The 25,901-nt window shown below is 44.5% G+C and overlaps 5 protein-coding genes across 8 annotated transcripts in view; 2 read left to right on the top strand and 3 right to left on the bottom strand.

Annotated features, from left to right (window-relative positions):
* Positions 1 to 13,242, top strand: part of ChAT (Choline acetyltransferase) — a 27,558-nt gene extending 14,316 nt beyond the window's left edge. Inside the window, exons 2-7 of one of the 2 annotated variants that reach the window (XM_086840372.1) lie at positions 4,848 to 4,927; positions 5,926 to 6,117; positions 9,555 to 10,724; positions 10,787 to 10,912; positions 11,002 to 11,202; positions 11,455 to 13,242. In XM_086840372.1, coding sequence (XP_086696498.1) covers positions 5,965 to 6,117; positions 9,555 to 10,724; positions 10,787 to 10,912; positions 11,002 to 11,202; positions 11,455 to 11,652 — 1,848 coding nt within the window. In that variant the 5' untranslated portion in view covers positions 4,848 to 4,927; positions 5,926 to 5,964 and the 3' untranslated portion in view covers positions 11,653 to 13,242. Of the gene's footprint in view, positions 1 to 4,847; positions 4,928 to 5,925; positions 6,118 to 9,554; positions 10,725 to 10,786; positions 10,934 to 11,001; positions 11,203 to 11,454 lie in introns of both variants that reach the window. The other variant, XM_020955437.2, reaches the window with a different exon arrangement.
* On the bottom strand, positions 6,170 to 7,217 carry LOC147642558 (uncharacterized). The gene is made up of 2 exons (XM_086840374.1): positions 7,099 to 7,217; positions 6,170 to 7,009 (listed from the first exon to the last, which is right to left on the bottom strand). The coding sequence occupies exons 1-2, from the start codon at positions 7,106 to 7,108 to the stop codon at positions 6,354 to 6,356; spliced, it is 666 nt and encodes a 221-aa protein (XP_086696500.1). The 5' UTR covers positions 7,109 to 7,217; the 3' UTR covers positions 6,170 to 6,353.
* LOC110186271 (uncharacterized) lies at positions 8,267 to 9,690 on the bottom strand. The gene is made up of 2 exons (XM_020955383.2): positions 9,105 to 9,690; positions 8,267 to 9,048 (listed from the first exon to the last, which is right to left on the bottom strand). The coding sequence occupies exons 1-2, from the start codon at positions 9,187 to 9,189 to the stop codon at positions 8,390 to 8,392; spliced, it is 744 nt and encodes a 247-aa protein (XP_020811042.2). The 5' UTR covers positions 9,190 to 9,690; the 3' UTR covers positions 8,267 to 8,389.
* On the top strand, positions 12,926 to 13,969 carry LOC110186315 (uncharacterized). Of its 2 annotated transcripts, XM_086840375.1 has the most exons (3): positions 13,311 to 13,451; positions 13,511 to 13,602; positions 13,669 to 13,969. In XM_086840375.1, exons 2-3 carry the CDS (start codon positions 13,596 to 13,598, stop codon positions 13,878 to 13,880), a joined length of 219 nt encoding a protein of 72 aa, XP_086696501.1. In that variant the 5' UTR covers positions 13,311 to 13,451; positions 13,511 to 13,595; the 3' UTR covers positions 13,881 to 13,969. The 2 variants fall into 2 exon arrangements, with proteins under 2 accessions (XP_020811097.2, XP_086696501.1); XM_020955438.2 differs by having other exon boundaries at positions 12,926 to 13,602.
* On the bottom strand, positions 13,963 to 25,901 carry Mekk1 (mitogen-activated protein kinase kinase kinase 4). Of its 2 annotated transcripts, none has more exons than XM_020955761.2 (8): positions 25,371 to 25,901; positions 19,830 to 20,027; positions 18,238 to 19,025; positions 17,908 to 18,181; positions 17,604 to 17,849; positions 14,819 to 17,543; positions 14,409 to 14,588; positions 13,963 to 14,264 (listed from the first exon to the last, which is right to left on the bottom strand). In XM_020955761.2, the coding sequence occupies exons 1-8, from the start codon at positions 25,580 to 25,582 to the stop codon at positions 14,184 to 14,186; spliced, it is 4,704 nt and encodes a 1,567-aa protein (XP_020811420.1). In that variant the 5' UTR covers positions 25,583 to 25,901; the 3' UTR covers positions 13,963 to 14,183. The 2 variants fall into 2 exon arrangements, with proteins under 2 accessions (XP_020811420.1, XP_020811421.1); XM_020955762.2 differs by lacking the exon at positions 25,371 to 25,901 and adding an exon at positions 21,608 to 22,392.

Below are 25,901 nucleotides of genomic sequence, written 5' to 3'. Positions count from 1 at the left end.
AGGATACAAATCTGGTATATAGAACGGTATGTGACCAGGTGGCAAGGAAACTTTTCCATCTCCCTTAGTTTTCCAGGGGGGAGGCTACATCATGTGCTTGCCAAGGCTGGGGGGATGTGCGTGCCCTGGGGCCAGAAATTTGTGTGGAAAATGAATTTATGTTTGCAATTTCCATTAGCAACTTTGGCCTGAGTCACGAACAGCCACAGCCGGAGGCTGGGCAAAAAAGTTTCCCTCTTTATATTTACGGGGAGGATGACCTCAGGCACAGGGCCAGATACAAACAACCGCAAAAAGGGAAGGTGGATCTGGGAACACTTCGTGTAGGTATCTTGTGTGTATCTACCAAAAATATACAAAGCTTAACCGCAAGCCACAACCTAAGGCCAAGTCAGCCAAATCAGCAGGAATCCCCCAAGTTGCAATCTCCGTCACAATACGTAAGCAATTTACGCTTTCCGCTTGTTTCAATCCGAACAATTACTGGAATTTTCAATGCCTCAATGCGGCAGTTAATTTGGGTTTGGCGCACAAAAGTATGCTAGGTATTTGCGGCGGAAAGAAGGAAAATAACGGTAACGAGAAGGACCAAAAGCGCAACGTAGACGGCAAGTGGACGCCGTGAAACAACAGCACTAAGACCGTAAAGGATTTACGGCTCAATTGCGATGTGCGTGCGACGGGACATGCCCACCTCCTCCTCCTCCCCCCCAGCATCCAATTCCGATCCACCCTTGAATGGAATAAAGCCCTTTACGAGCAGCCAAAACCGAACAAAAGAAGGAAACTCATTCAGTCGCCCATTCATCGCTTGTTCCGACATCCGACAATGTTATGACCCCGGCAGCATCCCCCTACACGCAAACAATTTTATACGAGTCCTTAAATTATAAAAAACCATTGCAAATATTTAAGTTAAAGTTTAATCTATATATTTCATGTGAATTAATATTAATATTTCTATCCAAACATATAAGTTTCATTGAATTTTTCGCTAAATTCAATGTATCAAAGTGTACTTTGAGCGCTATATCTTTGTGGCTTCATTATGTTATATTGAACTTTTGTCTTAATGTCCTTTTTGTGCCTCTCTTATATTATAAATTTTCTTTCTGTGCAGTTGCCACCACTGCCTAGACTGGTACCAGTCCTGGTTTGCGGTTGGGGTCCCAATACCAATCCCAGTTCCCGCTCCCGGAATCCGTAGGCCAGCTTGTTCGACGGGTGTTTTATGTATTCGCACCGTGTCGCGCCCCGCTCCGCCTCCTTGGGGTGCGGATTTGTTTTGCCTTTTTAAATTCTTCTCCTTCATTTGCGCCGGTTGCTGGCATCTGCTATTCGGGGCTGGTTCTAATGAGCCACGCTCCCAGGGTCCTGGGGTTGACTGTTGCTAAATTGGAATCATGCCGGCAGAAGAAACATTATTTTTCATTGGGATTACATTTTTATCGCATTGTCTGACAGGCGGCAGCAGTTGGCTGTCGCCGCAGCGCCTTCCGCCTCCCCGAATGCCTTGAATTCGAGCTTGATTTTTGCAGCTTAATAATGAGCCCTTGGTTTACTGACGCGTTTTATTGGCCAGCGTTTAAAGTAGGGGCGTGTTGGCCATAAGCCTGCGGAATCTTGCCTGTTAATGTGCGAAATGTCCTCGGCGTTTGCTCTCCCATCAGCATCATCATCATCCCATAAATTCAGTCATTATAATCAAAACATACATATATCGATCCGAAACCGAAATCGAATCATGAGTTGGCACAAAAACTGACAGATACGAGCAAATTGAAGCAGACACTCCAGGGGGAAAGGGGAAAATCCATTTCTTGGGGGTAAGTCCGGAGCCGGAAGTCCACAGAATCTGCCCCTGTAATGGTGCATGCATATCTGATTAGCCAGACGGCTGTCATCCTAATCAGAAGTCCTGGCCATCAATCAATCAATTGGAAAAGCGTCTCTGCCAATGCATATAATTGGAGGTGATTTGGCGGCTTAGTCCGATTTTAGCAGCATGATGTTGATTTTTAAAGAATAATAACAATGGACAATAAAACAGGATACACGAGCCAAACACTAATTCTAGAAAGTTTAAAACGGTTATGTTTAATTTGTCATAAAACGCATTAAAACAATTCCAGCAGTTCATAATGGAATTTATAAATTTCGGGAAATAAAGCTAACTTCCAGAAGCCGAAAAGTAGTTAGCCAAAAACATGGATTCGAATGCGCTATTTTTATGGGTAAATCACAGTTTTTGAAATATCATAACTCAGCCAAAACTAAATTAATTTCGATTTGGAAAGCTTTCCTGTGCTAATTTTTATAGGAATAACAAATCTGCATACTCAGTTTTAAAATTAAAACATATGAATTTTTTTGTTAAATTTTGACAAATTTAATAATATAACCCCTTATAAAAATTTGCAAAAAAATTGGCAATTTTTTTTTGTCTAGCTAACATTTCAGATCGACTCGCCTGTTGATGCTGATCAAGAATATATATGATTTGTAGGGTCGGAAATGACTCCTTCGCCAATTATAACCAAGAACACCTAAAATATGTTCCTTATATGTAGGAACTATAAATCAATATTTTTATTTGATCATTTTTTGTAAAAAATCAAGTTTTTCAAATATCATAACTAAGCCAAAAGTGTATTAATTTCAGTCCGGAAAGCAGATCTGTACTTTTTTTTATATATTTATATATTGTTATATATTTAAAATTACTCAAATTATAATACCCTGGCCAAATATGGGTACGTTATTAGAAAGATGTTTCCAATTTAAAGAAATAATAAATCATCAGGTGTGCCCCAAAAATCTCAAGGGTTTATAAATCGCATTAAAGGTGTCTGAAAGAAAGCAATGATTTATTTCAATCTATGATTGCTTCTGGGGAAACCTCTAACGTGAAATAGCTTTGAGTTAAAGGAAATTCCCCTGACAATTCTTATGCTATCGCATATACTTTCAATATAATACATTGATTTAATACATAATAATGTTTTTAAATACACACAGGCCACTCTACAGCTAGTTTTAAAATAAACGAAGGAATTATAGTTAATTTTAATGTTTTGTTATCTATATGACATATATATAAACCCTTATAGATTTATATTTTATGTTAGAATTTATATATAATATTAGAGCGAGCTTGTTTTGACCTCGCTTATACTCCAGCTTTTTTTTCTATTATTAAAGGAAAATATGACAGACTTTTCCAACTTTGAGCAAACGAACTTGCGACCGTCATTTATATTCATTTACAATGTTTTTCTCATTTTCCGTTTCCGGCTGGGCAGCGGAATACTTCCTAATTGGAATTTATCTTTAAACATCAAAGTGAAACATGGTATGCGCTTCCCTTAACTTTTTGTAAATTTTATATTTGCTTTATTAAGCGAGCGACATTAGCCTCAACTCTAAGGCAAGAGCAACCCGCTGGGTCGGGGTTTAATTACTTAATTTGAATTTCTCAACAACGCTCGGCCTAATACAATTTATTACACTTTCCAGAGATCGCCAGAGATGGGTTTACTTCGGACAGGTTGCAGTGTTGTGGTTGCTCCGGCAGAGACAACAATAGAGCGGAGGTCCAAATTGCCGCCACGTGACTCCATTGTGTGATTACCTCCGCCAGCTAGTTGCCCTCGTTGGTGGGTTTGTTGGAGGCATCTTTAGTGAGATAATGAAAAAAGGATAATAAATTGCATTAAATTTGACATCGTTGTGGGAGCGACGCGTGCCACTCCCCAAACCTTATTCCTTTAGCAAAAAGGGAGTCCTGTTTGCCTGTTTCTGGTCGTTATTCCTTTCATCCCGATTGCCATAGAATAACTTTTATTAATAACATTATGATTGTCCTTCCTCTAAAGCTTTTCAATTCATGAGAGGGGGAAGAGCTTCAAAGCAGTCAATGCTTTGACACTGAAGTGTCCTTCCCTTCAAGTGGCCGGCAATTTAGATAAGAGTTTTACTATTATTATTGGTATTAATGAAATTTAATAAGCTTTAATCTTATAGTTGCCCTGAAAATGCTTCAAGATTTCAGAGTTCTTTTTGCACAAAAAGTAATGCAAGCTCAATCAAATTTTCTACGAATATTTTTCTTTGTTCCTTATTGATAAATAAAGATGGAGCTTTGTGAAATTGTCTTTGAAAGGTGGACAATAACAACCCATCACTCAGACCTCTCCAGGCCACGTAAACTGAAACCGGAAATTCGAGCTACTCGGGCGCAATGGCAACCGGAAGTGCTTATACAGTTGAATTACAGCAATGACAGCTAAAGTTTTTATGTGCCTGTCAGGATACACACTCATACACATGTACGAGGCGATGGACAGCCGACACAGGAAATGAGCGGGGCTTTAAGCCCGAGAGTTTTCAGTTTCCGCTGCCAAATTTTATTGCATTCTCTTTCCAGGCCGGAAGCCTGGCCAAGACAATAAATGGCAAACTTGCACGAATTTGTAGAAATCTTTTGGGAAGACGATAAATGGTTTTGGGTCACTTTGGCAGCAGTAATTTGAACTATGCAACTGAAGATAAGGGAAATCAAATCAAGGGTTGGCTTAGCCATTGAATTCTCCATGACGCATGGGCTATACATCTTGGTTTGGTTTTTTTTTGGGGGGGCTGTCACTCAATCGATAAGGGTATAGGTATGGGTATAGGTATTTTTTCGGATACCGCTGGCATCGGCAACGACAGCACTTGAGGCGGCTGACAGTGATTAACTAGTCTAACGATTCTAACAAATTACTCAACAATTTAATTTGGTGTTCAACAAGTGGTTAATCAGCGATCGTTGCGTCGCATTTTGCTTGTTTTCTTTGTTCCTCTAGGATGGAAAGACTCGATTCTGTCGATTCCGAAGAAATGGCTCTCCACCGCCGAGTCCGTGGACGAATTTGGATTCCCTGACGTGAGTACAAATTGATTAAACAACAAAATTCGAATTTCCTACTCTTTTCCTCCAACAAATATTTACCCGAGGGCTGCTACTTGAATAATTCAAAGACAAACACACACACAGAGAGACTAATCCTGTTTGTTATAATTACAAATGCAAATAACGAGGCGGGCTTTTGTATGGCAACGTCCTGGCAACAACCTGCCAGGGCTTTTGCCGGGCAAACAAACCTGATAAACCAACCTAAGCCCAACGCCCCGTCTCACACTCACCTGCAAAAAGAGCACAGCAGCCCGGGGAACAACCCCCAAAAAGGGCCGAGTTAGACATCAAAATTGTAAAGGGGATACCGCTGACAAGGACACAAAAACTGACAGGCGGCAGGATATTGGGTATACAAAAAAAAAAAAGATTTCAGTCGCTTTGAAAGCGGAGAAACAGGAAAACACTGAAAGTCAATGACATGTTGACACTTTTAACGTTACTACGGAATTTTTGTTAAGTGCAAAATTGTGTTTTTACCAGCAGGTAGACCATACAAAGGTCGGCATTTAAATATTTATTTTTAGCTACAAGTTATTCTTGAAAAATAATATATATTATATTTTGCTTTTCAATTTTCTTACTTTAACCTGCACCTATAAATGCAAAACCAAACCCACGGGGGAATTCACACAACTCAATTCTCAATTAAAGTTTTCCAAATAAAAAATAGAGGGTGGCTAGGAAAAATGTCAAGGAGCCGGAGGACAATGTCAGATTCAAGTATTGCCATTTCCCTTTTTTTGTGATTTGAAATTCAGTTCCCAAGGGCATAAACTTGTGTTGTTGCGTTGAGGGAAACTTTCCATTCAACGCTCGATAATGCCATGCATACAAATGAGGAAAATGGGGGAAAAATTTGGGGAAAGCCCTGGCATAGCCAAGAGTGTCTAAGATGAGTGGATGTGAAATAAAATTAAATTTACAAACCGGCAACCCTTTTTTTTTCTTCTTCCCTTTCGGTACAGACTCTACCCAAGGTGCCCGTACCGCCGCTGGAAGAGACGATGGCCGACTATATACGCGCCCTGGAGCCGATCACCACGCCGGCCCAGCTGGAGCGAACCAAGGAGCTCATCCGGCAGTTCACGGATCCCCAGGGCATTGGACCACGACTGCATCAATATCTGCTGGACAGGCGTGAAACGGAAGACAATTGGGTGAGCACATTAAGTTATATATAGTATTTATTTAGAATTATATATAATTTAGGAATTTGGTAAACTTTGAATAACACTTTTTATTTATTGTTATTGTTTATTCTTCCTTTCAAGGACTTTGTTTAATTAAAAGAGAATTTGTAAAATGCATGATATATTTCATTCCAAGTGCGGTTAACACTTTATTCAGCCAAAAATTCTGGGTTTGGATGCGATCGTCTCGTCACGTATGGAGTTTACTTGGCGGTGGGCGCCTCGGTGGCCACTGGGGGTCCGTTGTTGATGATCGGAGCGGTGGGCACAGGCGTCACCGGAGTGGGCACATTGTCGTCATTGGGAGACGGAGGCTGTGGCACAAAGATGGTGGTGCCCGAGGGTGTGATGATGCCGTCGCTGCTGGTTGAGCTGGAGCCGTCCGAAGGACCCTCGGTGGGGGGCATGGGCACACCCGAGGTGGTGTTATCACTGGGTGGAGCCTGAGTGGTGGTAGTGGAGGAGGATCCTGGAGCCTCCGTGGTCGTGGTGGTAGTGGTAGTAGTAGTAGTCGTTGTGGTCGAACTAGTTGTGGGTTCATCTGCTATGGCCACGCAGCTGGCATTGAAGGGCAGGCCCGCGCATTGGGTGGTCGGAAGGTAGGTGTCGCAGGGCTGGCAGTTCTGCATCACATAGCTGAAGTACTGGTTATTGGGACAGGTGGTCAGGGTGGTGGTGAACGTGCTGCCACTCCCGGAGCACTGATAGTAGGTCTGGGCATTCTCGTAGTTCGGCAGCTTGACGGTGGGTGTCGGACAGGAGAGAGGATTGATCTTTTCCTGGTACTGGGGCGTCCTCGAGCACTGCAAGTAAGTCTGGGCGTTGACAGCCACCAGAGCGGCGAAGAGCACAAAGATCACTTTGGGTCAAGGAGGAGGAAGAGAAGAATCATCATTAGTTAGGGGCTACATCCTGGCTGCATCCGCTTGGGGGGACCGCTTTGCTTACCGGCTTTCATGTTGGCTACTGTTAGTTTCGGGCTAATTGCGAGACTGAAGGAGATTGCGTCTGGCTGCTAACTCGGCTCACCGATCACTGATGCACTCCAGCCGGCTCCAAAGCCTTTTTATGCCTCCGTGGGCCATGTCAGACACGTTTAATCAGCCGCTGCTAGATTAATTCGTGTCTTGTCGGTCGGGGTGCGAAATTGAAATCAGCAATGCCAAACGCAACCATCGAACCGCTCCTAATTGCGCCTTAGACTCGCGCGAGGGCGGCCCCGAACTTCTTCGGGTAATCTCGCCCAGATAACACTATGGGCGGAAACTATTCCGAATGGAGACTAGGAACTAGGAACCTCTCATTCCAAATATGTCATGTCAATTAGCATGGCCGCTAGATCATCTTCTCCGGCAGCAATGACTTCATTGAGTTTTCTACCGAATTGAAATTCTCGGCACTTTATCTTTTGGCATTCAGATAGCAGCCAAAAAAAACTTTAGAACATCATCAGAATGTTGGGGAACCACGGTCTTGGAGTGCTTAAAGAGGGTGATGTTAATTCTTGAATATCTGGGGAAGCCTTAGCAATGGGAGAGATGTGCAAGAAACTGATTTATTACAATAATTATCAATATATTTTGGTGTCGGTCAGTAATCTTTGGGTTAATGTTGAGATCGGTCAGAAAACTATAACTGATGAGAGACCATGATAAGGATTAAAATATCTGATTGTCTCTACAACACCTTTAAGTGTTTTTCGTATAGAGTTTCGTTTTCAATTATTGATCTATTATTTATATAATATAGGTATATACATTCTATTTATTATTTAATGTTATATCATAACTCGTTAATTATTCATATCTTTATTCATATTTCTCCCATTAACAACTAGGAATAACCCAATAGTTATTCAGTTCTGACATTTTGCTCCTATCTGTGCCTCACCTTTTCCTTATAATTTTACATTATCGGAATCGGATGTCAGCTTTGGTGTTGTTGGTGGGGCATATCAAAATATTCCGTAAATAACAAGAAATCGCAATCACTTAACATTTTTTTGGACCCTCTACCTCTACCTCGATCTCTTCCCCTGCCGCGATAAGGAAGTTCTGGAAACAACAAGCCTATTCCCGATACCGTTCCCCACACTGAGAAATATAGAAGAAAGTCATTGCCGCCTTCAAGTTAGATATTTAATTACTTTAAGTTGCTATTTAGAGTAGTGAATGGCATTCCGCTTGCTTTACGATGGCGATCTGGGTCGAGATTAGGATTTAGAGTGGAATTGTGGTTCTTAGGCGGAGGCTGGCTTCTTCTGGGCCTTGCTAGGAGGCGTGGGCTTCTTGGCGGCCTTGGCTGGAGTGGGAGGAGCGGGCTTCTTGGCAGCAGCCACGGGCTTCTTGGGAGCAGCAGCGGTGGACTTGGCGGGCACCGGAACTGCGGGCTTCTTGTGGGGCACAGGGATGGGACGCTTGCCAGCATGTGGCACGGGCTTGGCCACATCAACGATGGCTGGCTCCGGAGCAGGGGTGGCTGGAACGGGGAGAGCCTCCTCCTCCTCCTCGGGCTGGTGTTCGTGGTGGTTTCCGTGATGCTCGTGGTGCTCGTGGGTCTCATGAATCTCGGACTCATGCTGCGAGTGGCCATTGATCATTGGCGGTTCCTCATCGATCGTGTGCATGGTGATGGGAGCCTCGGTGGGCAGGACGTCCATGGGTGGGGCTGGGATGTAGTGAGCGGGCGTGGCGCACTGCTGCAGGACAAAGGTGAAGAGCTCCCCGGGAGGACAATGGACGGTCAGCTGGTCACGATACACGCCCTGGCAGACATAGTACTCCGAGTTGCTGTGGTAGCTGGGCCAGCGGATGCCGATCTCGTTGCGAGTGCACTGCAGCTTGTAGTCCATGCGGGCCTGGCTCAAAGCCAACAGGCTCAAAAGGGTCAAGGCGAACACTGTAAAAGGATCGAGAAAGTATTATTTATATTTCTCGGAAAAGATCCTCTTCTACCTTTCATATTGTTGCTGGGTCCGTTGGTTATCCGTGAATGTTCAGGGGAACTGTGATACTGCTCTTTCAGCCGACCAATTGCCATTATTTATACCAGTCCCATAGCATCTTGCTATCAGCGATCAAGTTTCTGGTATCTGCGATCTTTCAGGTGATTTTTTCACTGATGATAGGCCGCTCCCAAAAATGTGGTTCCAAAATTGTGGCTAATTGAATTTGTGTCGAACAAGTAAAAAGGTGGATCCTCTAACAACATTTTCATGTAGCGCCCTTGCCAAAAATTATTTCTAGACATAATCAAGGCCCAAAAAAATGTTAAGAACTCCTTTCTAGCAAGTTTTAAAAATGAAATATAGCTCGAATCTTCGGTTAAATCATTATAATTTTAATCTTATCAGATAATATATGACCCTAAGTTGATCCTTGAATCCATAATTAATTTCTCCCCAGGCCTACCATTACTGGCTAAACGACATGTACATGAACATCCGTATCCCCTTGCCGATTAATTCGAATCCTGGCATGGTGTTTCCGCCACGTCGCTTTAAGACAGTCCACGATGTGGCCCACTTTGCCGCCCGGCTGCTGGATGGCCTACTGAGTCACCGCGAAATGCTGGACAGCGGAGAGCTACCCTTGGAGCGGGCCGCCTCCCGGGAGAAGAACCAACCGTTGTGCATGGCTCAGTACTATCGCCTGCTTGGGTCCTGCCGTCGTCCTGGCGTGGAGCGTGACTCCCAGTACCTGCCGTCGCGGGAGCGATTGGCCGACGAGGATCGTCATGTGGTCGTGTTCTGCCGCAACCAGATGTACTGTGTGGTCCTGCAGGCCAGCGATAGGGGAAAGTTGTCAGAGAGCGAGATTGCCTCCCAGATCCTGTACGTCCTGAGCGATGCGCCCTGTCTGCCCGCCAAGCCGGCGCCTGTGGGTCTGCTTACCGCCGAGCCGAGGAGCCGCTGGGCTTTGGATCGCGAGATGCTGCAACAGGATGAGCAGAATCATCGCAATCTCGAGCTAATTGAGACCGCCCAGGTGGTGCTGTGTCTGGACGAGCCGCTGGGCGTAAACTTCAATGCACGCGGCTTCACCGGTGCCACGCCCTCTGTCCACAGCGCCGGGGATCGGGACGAGACGAACATGGCCCACGAGATGATCCATGGCGGTGGCAGCGAGTACAACTCTGGGAATCGGTGGTTCGACAAAACCATGCAGCTCATCATCTGCACCGATGGCACCTGGGGTCTGTGCTACGAACACTCCACCTCCGAGGGCATAGCTCCGGTCCAGTTGCTGGAAAAGATCTACAAGAAGATCGAAGAGCACCCGGATGAGGATACTGGCTTGCCCCAGCACCATCTGCCGCCACCGGAGCGCCTGGAGTGGCACATCAGTCCGCAGATACAGGCACGATTCGGCCAGGCTTGCCAGAGCGTGGACAAGGCCATTGACAACCTGGATTTCTATGTGTCCCGCTACCAGGGCTATGGCAAGACCTTCATCAAGTCCTGCCAGGTCAGTCCGGATGTATACATACAGTTGGCCCTGCAATTGGCCCACTATAAGCTCTATGGCCGCCTGGTGGCCACCTACGAGAGTGCGTCCACTCGGAGATTCCTGCTTGTGAGTTGGAAATGCTTTTGAATACCAGAACTAGTTGAGAATTTACTACTTATCTTTGGCAGGGTCGCGTGGACTGCATTAGGGCCGCCAGTACTGAGGCCTTGGAGTGGGCCAAGGCCATGTGCCAAGGCGAGGGCGCCAATGTTCCCCTGGAAAGCGATCGCGAGGATGAGGAGGAGTCACGCAAGGTCAAGTTTAGCATTTACAGTGTGGGTAGTCCGACGTATAATACCCACATCCATGGGAACAAGTAGCTTATCTCTGCTCCCACCCACAGAAGGACCACCTGCGTGAGCTTTTCCGATGCGCCGTCGCCCGCCAGACGGAGGTAATGGTAAAGAACATCCTGGGCAATGGCATCGACATTCCACTCCTGGGTCTACGGGAGGCCAGTGTGGACGTCACCGGCGAGATGCATGAGCTGTTCAAGGACGAGTCCTACAATATCTCGCAGTGCTTCCTGCTCTCCACCAGTCAGGTAGTAAAGGGCCGGCAGCTGGAGATCTCAGCCAAGTGGCTCCTTGTCACCATGTACTGTCTTGCACTGATATTTCACCTCTGCACCACTTAATCCTAATTCTTGCACCACAGCACAAACCATTATGCACTGACCAGCGGCACCGGTATGCCAGGTATCTGCTAAAAACCACTATAATATATATTCTTCGATATTATCCAGAGGATAGTCAAGGATTCTTCTAATATCTTACTCGAAACAACTCCCAAACAGGTGGCCTGCAGCACGGACAGCTTTATGGGCTATGGACCGGTGACGCCCCGTGGCTACGGATGCTCCTACAATCCGCAGCCGGAGCAGATCGTCTTCTGCGTGTCGGCCTTCTATGCCTGCGAGGATACGAGTGCCTCGCGCTATGCCAAGTCGCTGAAGGAATCGCTGGACATAATGCGAGACCTCCTGCAGAACTAGACGCACTCCGATCCTTGATCATCGGAACAATAAACATATCAGTAAATGTACCTTGTAGCAGGTTAGCGAACGAATCTAAGTAAGTGTAACTAGCGACCGCCCGGGCGTTTCATTTGTGACCAAGCACCACCAAGCGAGCCACCCCCAACGAGGGTGGGAGATCCAGGAAGGAGGATGAGGACGATAACGAAAATCGGAATCGAAAACTAATGTCAATCACTACCATGTTGAGACAGAACTATAAACGCAACCCATTCGCTTTACATATCCGTTTACCCCCCAAAAAGGTACCCCCAAGTAGTTGAAAAAATATAGGGCAACTTTAGTCAATTAAATGTTTTAGAGCCATTTTATGCGCCAACTGTTAGTGCTGTTATATCTGAGTGTGTTACTTGTGCAATATCAAAATATATAAATATATATCGGGGAAACCGAATTAGCTGAGCTTACACCTTGTTTAACCCCCACTAATGCGATGGTATGACACTGTATAACATCTTGTTAGAACCTTAAAGAGGAAACTTTACATATATGGACTATATTTATCACATATATATCGCAAAGTTAGAATATGTTATGTTAATATGTTATTATTACTCTCTAACTTGTATTATCCATATTTAGATTTCTTTTAATATTTGAAATATCTGAAAATGGCTGCTTTCGAATCCTGTTAATTATAAATTATTAACGTTTAAAAATGCAGTGTCATACCCGTATAACCACGTCTTTAACTCGAAAGAAACCCCACAAGTATGCAATACTTTATGTTACAAGTGTTGAGTTTAAAATTCTTTATATATAAAAGAATGTTATAAAAGATACTATAGCGAAAGCTAAAGCTAAACAACACAGGAAAATATACTAAAAGTTAAAGCCCCCTTTGCTGGTTACTGCAATTTCGTTGCTGTTCGTTTGAGAAATTATTAAAAAATTATAAACTACATACTATATAGTGTCTGTTGAGATGTTTCCATATATATAATCGTGTTTTAGAGAGCAAATGGTATACCGTAACTAAGGGCTTTTTGGATGGCATATATATACATACAACCCTGAATTAGACAGAAACTTAGAGGATTATATATATATATATCTAGAGAAATCATGTACGCGTATAGACTTGAGACGTAACAATACATATCAGTAAATTTACATAAATCCTCGGGAAGGGAGGTAGAGGGATATAACTATATATATATATATGTTTGTCTGTTCAAACCGTTAGTGAAATGTATATGTTTCGGTAGTGATTGGAGGCTATCAATATTCTACAAGAGTGTTTACATAAATATTATATACGTATGTTATTTACAAGAGAAATTATATATGAGAAACGTTAAAGGACAACCAGATACATAATAACATTATAAATAAAACTAGTTGCTGTGTTCATTGTTGCTATATATGTATGAGTATCTTCTAAACTGTTAACCGATCTATGTATCTATCCTGTATTCGATCTGTGTACCATTACGTTACCTTAACCTTACCGTTCGGTTTGTCGTTAAGTTTGACTTGTTTACAATAAATGTATGCAAAAATAATCACCAAACAAATAAAAATAAAATGAAATGCATCGCGAACCAAGACCAGAGCATTATTCCTGACCTACAAATGATCTGGCCCTGGGAATTATAGTAAATATACTGTTTTTTTATATAGCTTTACCTTGGGTAATTTTGTATGTGTCATTTACTTTGGTGGCTATTTCCAAGAATAGATAACCCTTCTTCCGCTTAAGAAAATTTACCCAAAATCCAGCTCATCGGTGGCGCAGTTCTTCATATATCCAAGTGGTAGTGCGCCGATAAGATAGATATATTGGTTTCCAAAAATTAATTAATATTTAAAATAGAGATTATCCCCATGGCCACATACTGCTGCCCATAAAAACCCCCACCAGCTGTCGTCTGGCCAACAGTCTTTGCGAATCCGTCAACATGAAATGTAAGTAGAACCAAGGTGACACCTCTGGCTATAACCATGGACTAACCGCCTTCAATCCGTTGGCAGACTTCAACTTGCTGCTCAGCCTCTGCCTGGCATTCATGCTGTGCACCTCGTGGGTCTCAGCTTTCTCCAGTCTGGCCCCTCCGGACCCAACCCCGCCAATTGGCAATCCCCCCGATGGCGACGCAGGCACTGGCTTCCCGGGACCCCCGCAGGCGGCACCCACCGAGGCCATGCCCGAAGTCAGCACCGAGTACCCACTGTACGGTGTTTAGGGAGGCATCTTTGCTGATCTATGATTTGTGAATTAAAAGCTAAACTGCAATTACAATTAGTTACGCATTAAATGACTTGGGATACGGTATGTTGACAGGCTTGTGTCTTTACTTTATACGGGGTATATATTTTGTCCAACATAAAACTAGGCGTGGCCATTAAAATAATCGACATTCACATAATTTAGACACTAAACAAAGTGCCCACCGCTCTGCATATGCATCATATGCAGTGGTGTGCTAAGTAAAACAATAAACGGAGGCTTCCGGGTGAGCTCAGTCACCAGCCAGGACACAGGACAATTAACTCGTAGCTACATTCCGCCTGAAGGAGCCTCGCACCTGCATCTGCAATTGCTCGCCGCTGCATTCGTCTCGACCGTACTATAAATAGAAATAAATCGATGATAATATAGATTAGAAAGTATATCAAGAAATATCGAAATATATCAGAGAAATTTTATTGAGCAATGTTACAATATACTTATGTGTGGTTCAAGACTGATTTCGATATATCTTTAAACTTACCTTGCAAAAATTTTGCTCCAGCAGCTCCATGGCCGTCAAACGATTCTTGGGATCATGTTGCAGACAGTGATCAATGAAGTCGTGTCCTTCTTGGGAAAGACTTTCCGGTGCCTGCGGCTTCTCTCCCATGCCTACTTTGAACATGATCTGGAAATTGGAATCAAACTGAGCCCAAGGACGCTGTAAAGAAAATATAGGTTCATTAAATATAAAGCTTATAAAGACAAGTAAAAGAGCAGTCAGAAATTAATCTAAAATGATGCATTTTTAGGTATTAAAATCATACAATTCCTAAATCCTAATTGCTCCATTACTGTATAAATGAATAACCCAACGTTGTGAAATGTGGTCAAAGCAACGCCAACCCCATCCACCTGTCGAATTTCTTATCTGTAATGCGAAGCACTCACCTTGCCCGAGGCCATCTCGACAACGACACAGCCCACCGACCAGATATCGGCGGCCCTGCCGTGGCCATCGCTATTGGTCTTGGTAAACACCTCCGGCGCCATGTAAGCCTGTGTGCCGACGTAACCCTGCAACTCGCCGGGCACGGTGGTGTGCGCCTGGATCTTAACCGCCGACCCGAAATCGCCCAGCTTAAGGCTGTTGCTGCCGTCCACGAGGAAGATGTTGGCCGTCTTAATGTCGCGATGGACAATGCCGTGTTTGTGTAGCTCTGCAACGCCAGACAGCAGCTGGGCTGTGAAGCGGCGGGCCAAAGCCTCCGGCAAGCCGGCGGTAAGCTCCACCAGCGACTCCAAAGTGCCCTCAGAGCACAGCTCCATGAAGATTAGCAGCTCCTCGCGGTGTACTTCGATGCCATAGTAACGCACCAGATTTTTGTGCTTGATGCCCTCGAGGATCTTCAGCTCTTCGGCCACGTTCTTGAGCGCCCGCGTCTCTCCCGGCTGGATGGCAATCTCCTTCATGGCCATCAACTCCCCCGTGTTGTTGTTCACCGCCGTATAGACCTTGCCGAAGCGTCCCTGGCCGATCTTAATGCCCCGATGCCAGCGGAAGTGAACACTGCGCGCCCTTATGTGCACCTTGTCGCTGGAGTTAAGGGCCTTCACCTGGCCAATGAGACGGCGCTCGCGTAGTCGCTCCTCCAGGTCCAAATCCAAGCGGTTTACGGCATCTCTCACCCTCTCTTGCCGCAAGGCCAGCGGCGTGCCCTCGATGCTGCCCTTTCCTGAGGAGGCGGGCGTCGGCGGTGTCTGTGGCACCAGAAGCCGTAACTCCCCATTGGGACTCCTTTGGCAGGGAGTGTCCACATAGTCGGCACTCTCCACGGAGCTATACGTATTATTAGACTGTTGCAGGAGGTCCTCCTTAAGACTGAATTGCGGATGCAGCAGCTTGTTGTACGGCGGCGACTGCAACGGTGGCGTGTTGGGATTGAGCACCATTCCGGCGGACATGGGCGTCCGGGTGGGCGTTCTTGAGCGCGAAGTGGCCGGCGACGAGGTCTTACGGGTGCGCGGTGAAGCCTTCTTCTTGGCCACCTTCTCAGGCTCTGAGGTGATGCCAATTACGTGTGAAATACAGCGATCCATCTGTTGCTTCAGCTCCTCGAACTGGTGCTCGTCCAAGTGCTGGGTAATCTGTGGGTCGCAGGCAAGAATAAGGAATTCCAGGCCCTGGAAGGCCCAGCGAGGACGCATTCCACGACCCCGCTCACAGCGCTCCATTACGAAAGCCATCCACATTTTGGCGTAGGCAATGATGCCGAGCGCAAGGTCCACAGTATGGGCCCCGCTGTCCTTTTGGTCCATGATCCGTTGCTCAAACAGTCTGATCACATCCTTATGGTACTCAAATCCAAACTTATAGCCCTGGTGGAGGATCTCCCGGGTGCGGGATAACACCGCCTGCTTGTCCTGTTCGTCTAGATCACGCATGTTGCTCAGACAACAGCGTCTCTGGACGCCTTGAATGATTGCCGTCAGCTTGTTCCGCACCTCCAAGACATCCTGTTGAAGTAGTTTGAATGCCGCTTTCACATCGGAACAGATGAAGTCGTGCTGCTGATTGGCGACGTCATGCTCATAGTGCTCACGATGGAAGTCTGTTGTCTCCACGTCGCGGCAAAAAGTCTTGGCAAAGAAAAGAACCTTGATGGAGCGCTCCCGCTCCACGGTGAGCAGAGATTGCGTCTCTCGGCAAATGGTCAGCAGCTGCCACTTAACCTCCTCGTTATCTTCGCTATCGGCTGTTCCCTCGATCTGCTGGTCCAGCTCCACAGTGCGTTTAACCAGGCGATCGGAGATATTCCTCAGCAGCTTACTGATGATGCCGCAGAACTTCTGCGAGGCCAGAGTGTGCATGCCCTTGATCATGGGACTGATGAGCTTGGTGAACATCCACTCCTTCTCCAGCACTGACTTCTGGTTGCCCTCGGGTACGGCCACCAGCACCAGCTGGTCGATGTACTCCAGGTACAGCTCGAACGTCTTCCTAACTGTGGCATCGTAGTGATTCAGAATGTTGATGTAGCTCACTAGCTCCGCCTCGTTCTCCACTAGCGCCGTGGTGATGTGCCGCTGATAGCGCTCTCGATGGGTCAGGGCCAAGGTCAGACCCTCCCTAAGCTCCTTCATCAGCTGTTCCAAGCTCAAAGGATTAGGTCGCACCGGTCGCGTTTCAAGGCGCATGCGCAGGAACTCGTGCATAAACTGCAAGGGAATGCCGCTCAGGAAGACGAAGGTGGGAATGTAGGACGGCAGGTTTATGGACTGGGCCTCCTCGCTCCAATACCCATAGGTACGCAGCTCCACGACCTGCTCACGGCTTATATGTGGGTCCAATCTCGGCACATCTTCCTCTATAGCTTCCGCATCCAGCTCAAAGTCAAAGTCCTCCGCTCCGGGCTTCTCCAAGGCAATGTGAGCCTTGTACAGCGCCACGTTGTGCAGCTTGTGGAGAAAGGCCAGCGACTTGGCTAGCCCACGACTCTTCAGTACGTTCTCAATAAACTTACGATACAGGGCCGAAGACTGTTCCCCGGTGCCATTGTTGCTGCACGTACCCAGCGGCTCCACGCTGAAAATGTTTATGTCATGCATAGATCCTTTGCGCATGTGACTGTGCGAGCACTCGCTGGACAACTGACTAATCTCTGTAGAGGTGGATCTGTAGAAGGTAGGATTATAAAGTATATACTGCAATCCAGGAAAGATATTTTATACTTACTCATTACTGCTGGAAGTCTCTCCAGGCACGTGCGTGGCATCGTTCAGCATAAACTGCACCTTGCAAGGCGTTACGCTGCCGTTACGGCAACCCTTACGAGAGCCTGTCACACTGGGCGGTTTTGAAGAGTCCATCGAGTTGACAGCCGAGTCATCATTGTCCACACCTGAGGCAGAAGAGCTTCCACTGTCCGAGGCCATGTATGATGAGGTGCAGACGGGCCACGAGAACTTCTCATCTTGCAGCCTGCGAATATCAATATAACATTAATTTCAAATAATGAAATCCGTTCAGGTTACCCCACCTGGCCAAGATCTTGCCCAGAATACTCAGCTTGAGCTTGTTTTGCTTGGTTATGTTATACCACAGGCACATGGATTTGATGCGACCCACAAAGCTCTGTGACTTATAGATGGGATGCAGGGCGCCCATGGCCTGTGAGGAGGGATAAAGAGCTTCGGCGGCCTCCAGACGCGTCAGCATTCCCTCCACCTCGCGAAGCGCCAACTCCTGGTGATCCATACAGTCCTTACAGTACAGCGACATGCAACCCTGGCACATCTTGCTGGGCAAAGGAGCTGGAATGGAATTCAGTTATAACGTTGGGGTTTCGTAATGGTAACAAGAGACTTACAGCTGGCATTAGAGTTACTATCGGAATGGATGCCGCTGTCCAGACTTATGAGGCTCGGCTCGCGGCGGTAACGCGGCTGGAACTTATAGCTGATGATCTGGGTGAGCAGATCGGAGACGCCTTGACGCGCCTCGAATAGGTACTTGTCCTGCTGTTCCACCGTTCGATCGGCCTGCCAGGCTTGCAGCTCCAGCCAGATGAGATCCTTCAGCTCAGTCTGCCAGGTGTGTTCCTCCTGCGACAGCTTGGCGTCCTGCCGGTCCACGCTGCCAAGCTTGATTAGATTGGCGAACGTATCGTGGAAGTCCTTACGCTTTCCCAGCCCAGCGGTTGCCCTGCCATCGCTCCTCAACATCCCGGCTGGCAGTTGGGCTGCAAAAGCCAGCGGCGGTGCCGAGGAGCGATAGCCAATCGGCCGCGAGGACACGCAGCGATACCGATTGCAGCTCTCCACTACCTTGGAGGCAATGCGCAGTGGGATCGGTGCCACTGCCTCCGAACTGAGCGGCATGATCTTGTCCAGGGACTCTAGGGGATGAGCAGTCTCGTGGAAGCTGTTGCCCCGCGGCGGCGCCACCGCTGTCGTGGCCAGCGAATTCTTCATTTCGCGCTCCGAATCGCGCAGTAGCGATTGAAGCCGTTTGTCTGTCCTCTTGGTTTCTTCGTTGACGAACATCTCGTTGAGCAGGGCACAGTCCATGGTGTTGCGGCGCAAGACCCGAGAGCGGGCCATCCGGGACATGCCCTTCTTGGGGGTGGCGCCCACGCTGCCCGGCAAATCTGTGGAACTAAGGAAAAGCGGATAGGATAGGATCATTGGAATATATAAAAAATAGCGGATATCATAAATAATAAAACAATATCGCTCTCAATATGAAGATGGATATATCGTAAGTATATCGAGGTGTTAAACAAGAAAGGAAACTATATTTAGAAAGCCGTAGGTTATTTACCCTTGCAGTATGCTATTGATTCTTAGGATGGAATCTCATAAAATATTCTTCCTTAATGATCGATATTTATTGTTATTTTTATATGACCATTTTTTAAACAAATCAAAGTTTAAAAATCTCATAACTAAGGCAAAAAAGCATTAATTTTAATTCGGAAAGCTTTCCCAAGTTAGTTTTTATTAGGTTAATAAATCTGAATACCCAAATGAATCCTTCAAGGGTTTTTAAGCTTCTGAGTAAAATTAGAATACACCGCTAGTGTATAAATATGTTAAATATCACAAAATATCGGATTTATCGTTAAAATATTTATATTATCGAAAAATATATAACATCAAGGGCTAGTAAATTTATTGTTACAATGAGTCATTATATTCCTTCCTCTATACTTTCTAAAATTTTATAATGACACTGGGAAGTACAGTAATGACATCAGCCATAGTGATGGCACTATCAGGTGCAGCATATGGCAGCATATGGCTGTTCCGTGTGTATGCTTTCGGCACTATTGCGGATCACGCGCCTAGCAGGGACACAAACCCTTATCACAGCACCTCCGATGCCATATATCTGTCACATATATCCATATGGAGTACACCCCAAACACTCATATTGCTGATATGGGGGATGGATACTTACACCGCCACATTGGCCACCTTCTGTTTGCGTTCCCAGTCGCGGTTCTTGATTTTGAGCCTGGTACGCGGTGGCGTGGTGCCGAATGCCTCATAATGGGATAGCTCATCCTCGGGTGGCATATCCTCCTCGAGGGATCCAATCCGACTGCCAGACATCTGTAGCGGCCGCGAAGGCGTCTGCTTTACACGGTACTCCACTCTGCAAGATACAGATGCAGTTATGGATGATGTTAATTCATGGTTTTAACGGTTTTTTTTTTGAGCTAATCTAGGCGAGCGTTTTCCCCAAATTATTTGCTAATTGGAGCGGAGAACAAGTGCCGTCTAATCGGCAATAGGTCTGATAAATTCACTCTCTGATGACTACACTTAGAACTAAAAGTAACGTATAACTTTATTAGAAAGATTTTAAAAGTAAACATTAGTTTAATTTAAATTTCAACAAGAAAGGAAGCTAACTTCGGCACGCCGAAGTTTATATACCCTTGCAGATAGAAGTTCTATGAATAGGAATCAATTCAATATAAATTATATATATTTGTGTTAAAAAACAATGAAGTAATACCTGCTTTCATTGCATTCACCTATACATATTATATTTGCGGCTTACATTCACAGATTTGCATTTTTCCTCTACATCAAACGATCGTTTGTATGGCACCTATTTGATATAGTCGTCCGATTTTCATGAAATTTGAGACTAAAATAAAATGGCTATACCTCAAATTTGATGAAAATGTGTTGAAAACCGAAAAAGTTATAATTTTTAATTGTTTTAATTTTTCTATGGGAGCTATATGATATAGTAGTCCGATTTTCATAACATTTTAGGCAAAATTGTAGAGTATAGTAAAATGGCTATATCTCAAATTTGATCCAATTCTATTGAAAACTGAAAAAGTTAAAAAATTTTTTGTAAACATTTTCCGATCATTCCTATGGCAGCTATATGATATAGTCGTCCGATCCGGCCCGTTCCGACATATATACGAGTGAGAGTTTATAGAAGTCTAACTACAAAGTTTCATTCAGATAGCTTCAAAACTGAGAGACTAGTTTGCGTAGAAACGGACAGACGGACAGACGGACAGACGGACAGACGGACAGAAGGACAGACGGACAGACGGACAGACGGACAGACGGACAGACGGACATGGCTAGATCGACTCGGCTGTTGATCCTGATCAAGAATATATATACTTTATATGGTCGGAGGTGCCTCCTTCACTGCGTTGCAAACTTCTGACTGAAATTATAATACCCTGCAAGGGTATAAAAAGCAAATTCCGAATTTCATAATGCAATGCAATGCCTTTGCTAAAGTTAAATAAGGCACTGAAATGAACAACCATATACCAAATTTTATATAAACAAATATTTGTTAAAACTGCTGGGTTTCATAGCGATTCTCCCTGAATTCATTCTTGAAAAATTAAAGAAGTCAAATTTAAGCAATTGAAATGAAATTATTGTATGGGTCAAGTTAAAAAAAACTTATAGTGATTTATTCCGAGTGTTTCATGTGCAAATATGCTGTTTTATCAAAGGGAATAGACACAGAGGATTTTGGTAGGACCCTTATCTTATCGGAACGCTGCTGCGGATGCAGACAGCCGCTTGTCACGCATGTGATTATGCCTTAATTTGAGCGGAGGTTTGATTTATTCTAGACCAAATACGACAAAAAATTCCAGATATTGGCTGGCAATTACTCGCGTGCTCCAGTTTTTGGCAATCGCGCCACCCTCTTTCATCAGCCCATTGGCGAATTTCACTCACTTTTTCCGACGCATTTTGCGTAAAAGCTGGAATCACAGTTTATTATTTGCAGAGTCCAAATCCCAATAACTTCAAAACTGCCGGCCACGATCAACGAGTCGCAGCGAGACGAGAGAACTTTAGAGTACAGCTAAGTAAGTAAAGTACTCTTTCTCCTCAGCTGGCTGATTGTGTTCTATCGCAGCAATCTAGGGCTGTTATTACTTCGGGAACCCTCTCGAGCTTGGAGTCCCCCCGCCAATTTATGTACATCTAATTGCACGGCACAACACTTCGTAAGAAAAAACAATCATAAAAAAATACAAAAACAATGGGAACGCAACGAGCACGAGCGGAGAGCAAACAAGAAGGCGACAGCTCACAATTACAAGCGGAGCGCAGAGAACTTTAGAACGATGACTGGGCGTTGGAGGAGTCTTTCCTGGTTTCCCGCGGGGTCACCAGCACTGCACTATCTATCTTGCCCGCTGTAGTTTCGGGTCTATCACAACCCCTTTCGTATTTCATAACGCGGAACACTTGCCGCGGCAGCCAGTCAATTTATTAGCACTTTTAACAAGAATATTATACCCCCCATCTATTCGCGCTGCCTATACTATACTATACGGATGGATCGGTATGTACTGCGAACGAGTGTGTGCCGGGACAGACGGCGCGGTGTCGCCCCCAAATCGACTGCTGTTCTCTACCAACCGCGGCGAACTGGTCACCAAAGTCGCAAGCGGCGAGCGGTGAAGTAGTAAGCTCCGCAGCTCTGGCCATTGAGCAAGAGTATAGTGAATGGTGAGCGCCCCGACGCATCCGATTGTTTACCGCCAGCGGAGAGCAACTGGTGGGTGGCCACCTAACTTGGCAGTTGTGCCAATCTGGCCAGTTTTCTACCCTTTTGCAGGGTATTATAATTTAGTCGGAATAAAATGTATCAGTATCAAAAGTCGAGTTAATCATCAATCCCTCATCAATAATTAAACTATGCATTTAGTTCTGTGACTATTCTTATTATTATATACATAAGTCGAAGAGAGGAAAATGCTCAATTGTAAATGTAAAACAGTAAATATTGTTATAAGACTCTTTTATTCAGACAGGGATCAGAAATATTATGAGAAATACTATTAGAACATTATTTTGTTTGTTGTTTTTTTTATTAAATTGTCATACTTTATTAATTTTTTGACGCTAAATTTGCAACAACACAATTGAAAATACAAATAAAGAGTTAAAAAGGGTAAGAGATAAAAAAAAACAATAAGAGAAAACGCCAAATAAAGAGAGACAGAAAGAGAGTCAGAAAAAGAGAAGAGATGTGGAACGCAAGTGGTTATCTGATCGATTGAGTGGGCCGTATCCCCGTTTGTTTGTGGTTCGTGATTGGTTTTTAACCGCGCGAATATTTATTATTAATTTATGGGATTTTATTATGTACGCTGACTTGTTAGCTAATTAGCTCTGTGCTGTGTGTTTATTCAAACACAGAGAGTTCAGTTCAGTACTTTGTATATTTGCAGCAGCTGTAGAATATTCCCCGTAAAATCGAAGGAATCGATTCGTGTTGAGTCAATCAACTGCTGGCAGATTGTGTGTGAAAATCTAAGCCATTATTCATAGGTTGTTGTCTTCTGTAGGGTGTTCCGCATAGTCACGTGACCAACGGAGCGTATACTTGATATGCTTGTTGTGTACATAAGTTACACATACGCACCGTGGTCCCCCATTCATTATTAATCATCGATCAGTTTTTCCACAGGGATCCGATGTCATTAGTTTCCCGGTAATAAAGCTAAGCAAGAAACGAAGGTTTTTGCAATCCAAGCCTTACATGTGGGAGTTTTCCCTGATTTAAATTTAGGTATTATTTTAATTAAATTTTTTTACTTCACTTAAAATTGAAGGGATATTTTTATTTTTAAACCAAAAATAAACTATAAAATACTATTCTCTTTAAATTGTTCAATTGTGAAATATCATTCAATAATTATTATTATAAGTAAAAACAAAATAATGTTACCAATTCTGAGTTATTTTCTTTAAAGGGAAATACTAAAAACACATTCTAATGAACTAAATTTAAGTTTTAAAATCACGTTCGGAAAAGCTAAAATTAAAATTGAGAAATATCGCGAGTATTGTTTGGTTTTCCAAAAAATACACACAAATAAAGCCTTATATGAATAATGTCTATGTAAACATGGCATTTAAAAGTACATTTGGAAAAATCTAAAATTACTATTAATAACACAGGCACGTGTGTGCGAGTGGGTGAGCGCTATGCGGAAATGTTTTTGAGCAATGTATGTACATATGTACACGCCATAATTATGCTTATCAAAAAAACAGACGAAAAACCAAAACCCACTGATTGTATCGCACGCAGGCCAGATTGCCCAGAGAGCGAGAGAGTAGAAGTGTGCGGAGGAGTCGTCTCTCTCCTGCAAGTTCAAGTACAATTGTTGCAAGAGAGAGCTAGATCTGCCGCTCTCTCGGCCAAAAACAGTTAGGCGAGACCTTCGATATTGGAATTCCATTGATACAAAGCTTTGGAAACTCGAGAAGAAAGCGAATTCGATTTCAAAACAGAATAACGAAAGAGGTTACAAAGCAGACTGGGCAAGAGCACGTATTAAACGCGTTTTAACTTCCAATCCGTCGTCCATCTCTTTCCCCCTAAAACAGGTATGCGAGTTGAAGAAGAACACGATTGGCGAGATAAAGAGATAGATACATGGAGACAGAGAGAGCAAACAGACACCTTAATTTCACCGAATTCCAATTGGAGGAGGAACAGGTGCCAAAAGAAAATTGATGTCTGCACCGATTTTCTTTTCTTTTCGTGCCAACTTGCGACATCCGCCAATTCCTGCGAATTCGCGGCCCACTCACCCATCCATTCGCCCCACGGAAATCAAATCAAATTTAAACAAATTATGAATAAGCCCCTGCGAAAGAAACAACGAAAAATCGTAATTCCCTCTAGGTAGGTGTATGTATGCCTCGCCTTATCAAGCGGCCCCCACCACCACCGTTATCAGCAAATATCTTGGAAGACTCGCCCGGCTGCGAACACAAATACCGCTATGATAAATGCCCTAACATATACAAATATAACGACACAGGAAGAAAAAACAACACACGAGTCAAATTCCACTTAAATTTAGTTATTAAAAACCTAATAAATATATTTATCAGGAAACTTACATTTACTTTAACGCTTTTAAATACTGGACCTCAATATTTTTCTTGTTTAAAAAGCTAAGAATAATAATTTCACACTCCCTACCATATTTTTCTTTTCCTTTCATACAGCTTTACCGGAATCAATGTAAATGGTTAAAAATAATTCAATTGATAGCAATTTTAAGCTTTTTCTCAGTGCATCTCGGCATAATTGTAATTGCGCTGCACGCAAAGTGTTCAATTTCAGCCTGAATTCACTTTTTTTATGGCTATCTTGCAGTTTGTTAAATTCTCGGGTTCGTTGAGCCAGCAACAAAAACAAAAAACATTAAGAACAACAATAACGTGGCCAAAAAACACGTTGTTTACGTTTTAACAATTAAAACTGGTGAAATGGGAGAGGTAAGTGAATGAGAGAGGCGGCAAGAGTGGGGGGACTAATACAAGCAGAGCTTCGAAAAGTGAGTGAGAGAGTAAAAGATACAAGGGCAGAGAGCGACGTAAGCCGTGTTACGTGCAATTTTGCAGACTTTCATGTTTGTATGCGGGAAAACCCCGAAAAATTCCATCAGCCACTGAGCCGGCTCACCTTGCAACATCCTCGTCCACGCTCTGCTCGCGTCGTAATCGTATGGGCGGAATGGGGGGTGGCGGGAGTGGCGGCACCGGTGGCGCATCGTTACCGTTGCCATCCTCCTCCGCCCCCGATGCTGCGTTCGTTGCCGGCGTCTTTTGGAGCTGCAGACTCTGCTGGAGTGCCAGGTAATCCATTGTGCGCCTTGTGCGACGAAGGTTTGACATTTTCGCCAATTCTCTTTCTGCTGTTGCTTTTGCTGTTGTTATTCTTGGAATCCGCACACTAGCACATGCCAACAGCACAAACACTCACACACAGTCGGTAGCACTAATACTAACACTTTAGTAAGCACGCGCCACGACTTTTTTGTTATTTTCTATATGCTTTTTCGCTCGACGATAATCAGATTTATTTTAATTTAACTTTCACGGCGAGCACCACACACATAACGGCACGCAGGTAAAGCGTCTTACCTGTTAAAAAAAAAGCAGCTGACTAGAGGGCTCAGGCATCGATACATCGAATCGATGTTGCTATGGAGAC

Source organism: Drosophila serrata, unplaced genomic scaffold (assembly GCF_035046125.1).
Source record: "Drosophila serrata isolate PLE 108 unplaced genomic scaffold, ASM3504612v1 contig_382, whole genome shotgun sequence".
Classification (NCBI taxonomy): Eukaryota; Metazoa; Arthropoda; class Insecta; order Diptera; family Drosophilidae; genus Drosophila; species Drosophila serrata.
This window is presented reverse-complemented; position numbering and strand designations above follow the sequence as displayed.

Coding starts and splice junctions, on each gene's coding strand:
- LOC110186271 (XM_020955383.2), bottom strand. CDS start 9,189: ATGGCAATTGGTCGGCTGAAAGAGCAGTATCACAGTTCCCCTGAACAT. Junction 9,049..9,104: donor ACCCAGCAACAATATGAAAG/GTAGAAGAGGAT, acceptor ATCCTTTTACAG/TGTTCGCCTTGACCCTTTTG.
- Mekk1 (XM_020955761.2), bottom strand. CDS start 25,582: ATGTCAAACCTTCGTCGCACAAGGCGCACAATGGATTACCTGGCACTC. Junction 17,544..17,603: donor GAGACTTCCAGCAGTAATGA/GTAAGTATAAAA, acceptor TACCTTCTACAG/ATCCACCTCTACAGAGATTA. Junction 14,265..14,408: donor TGGAGCAAAATTTTTGCAAG/GTAAGTTTAAAG, acceptor TTCTATTTATAG/TACGGTCGAGACGAATGCAG.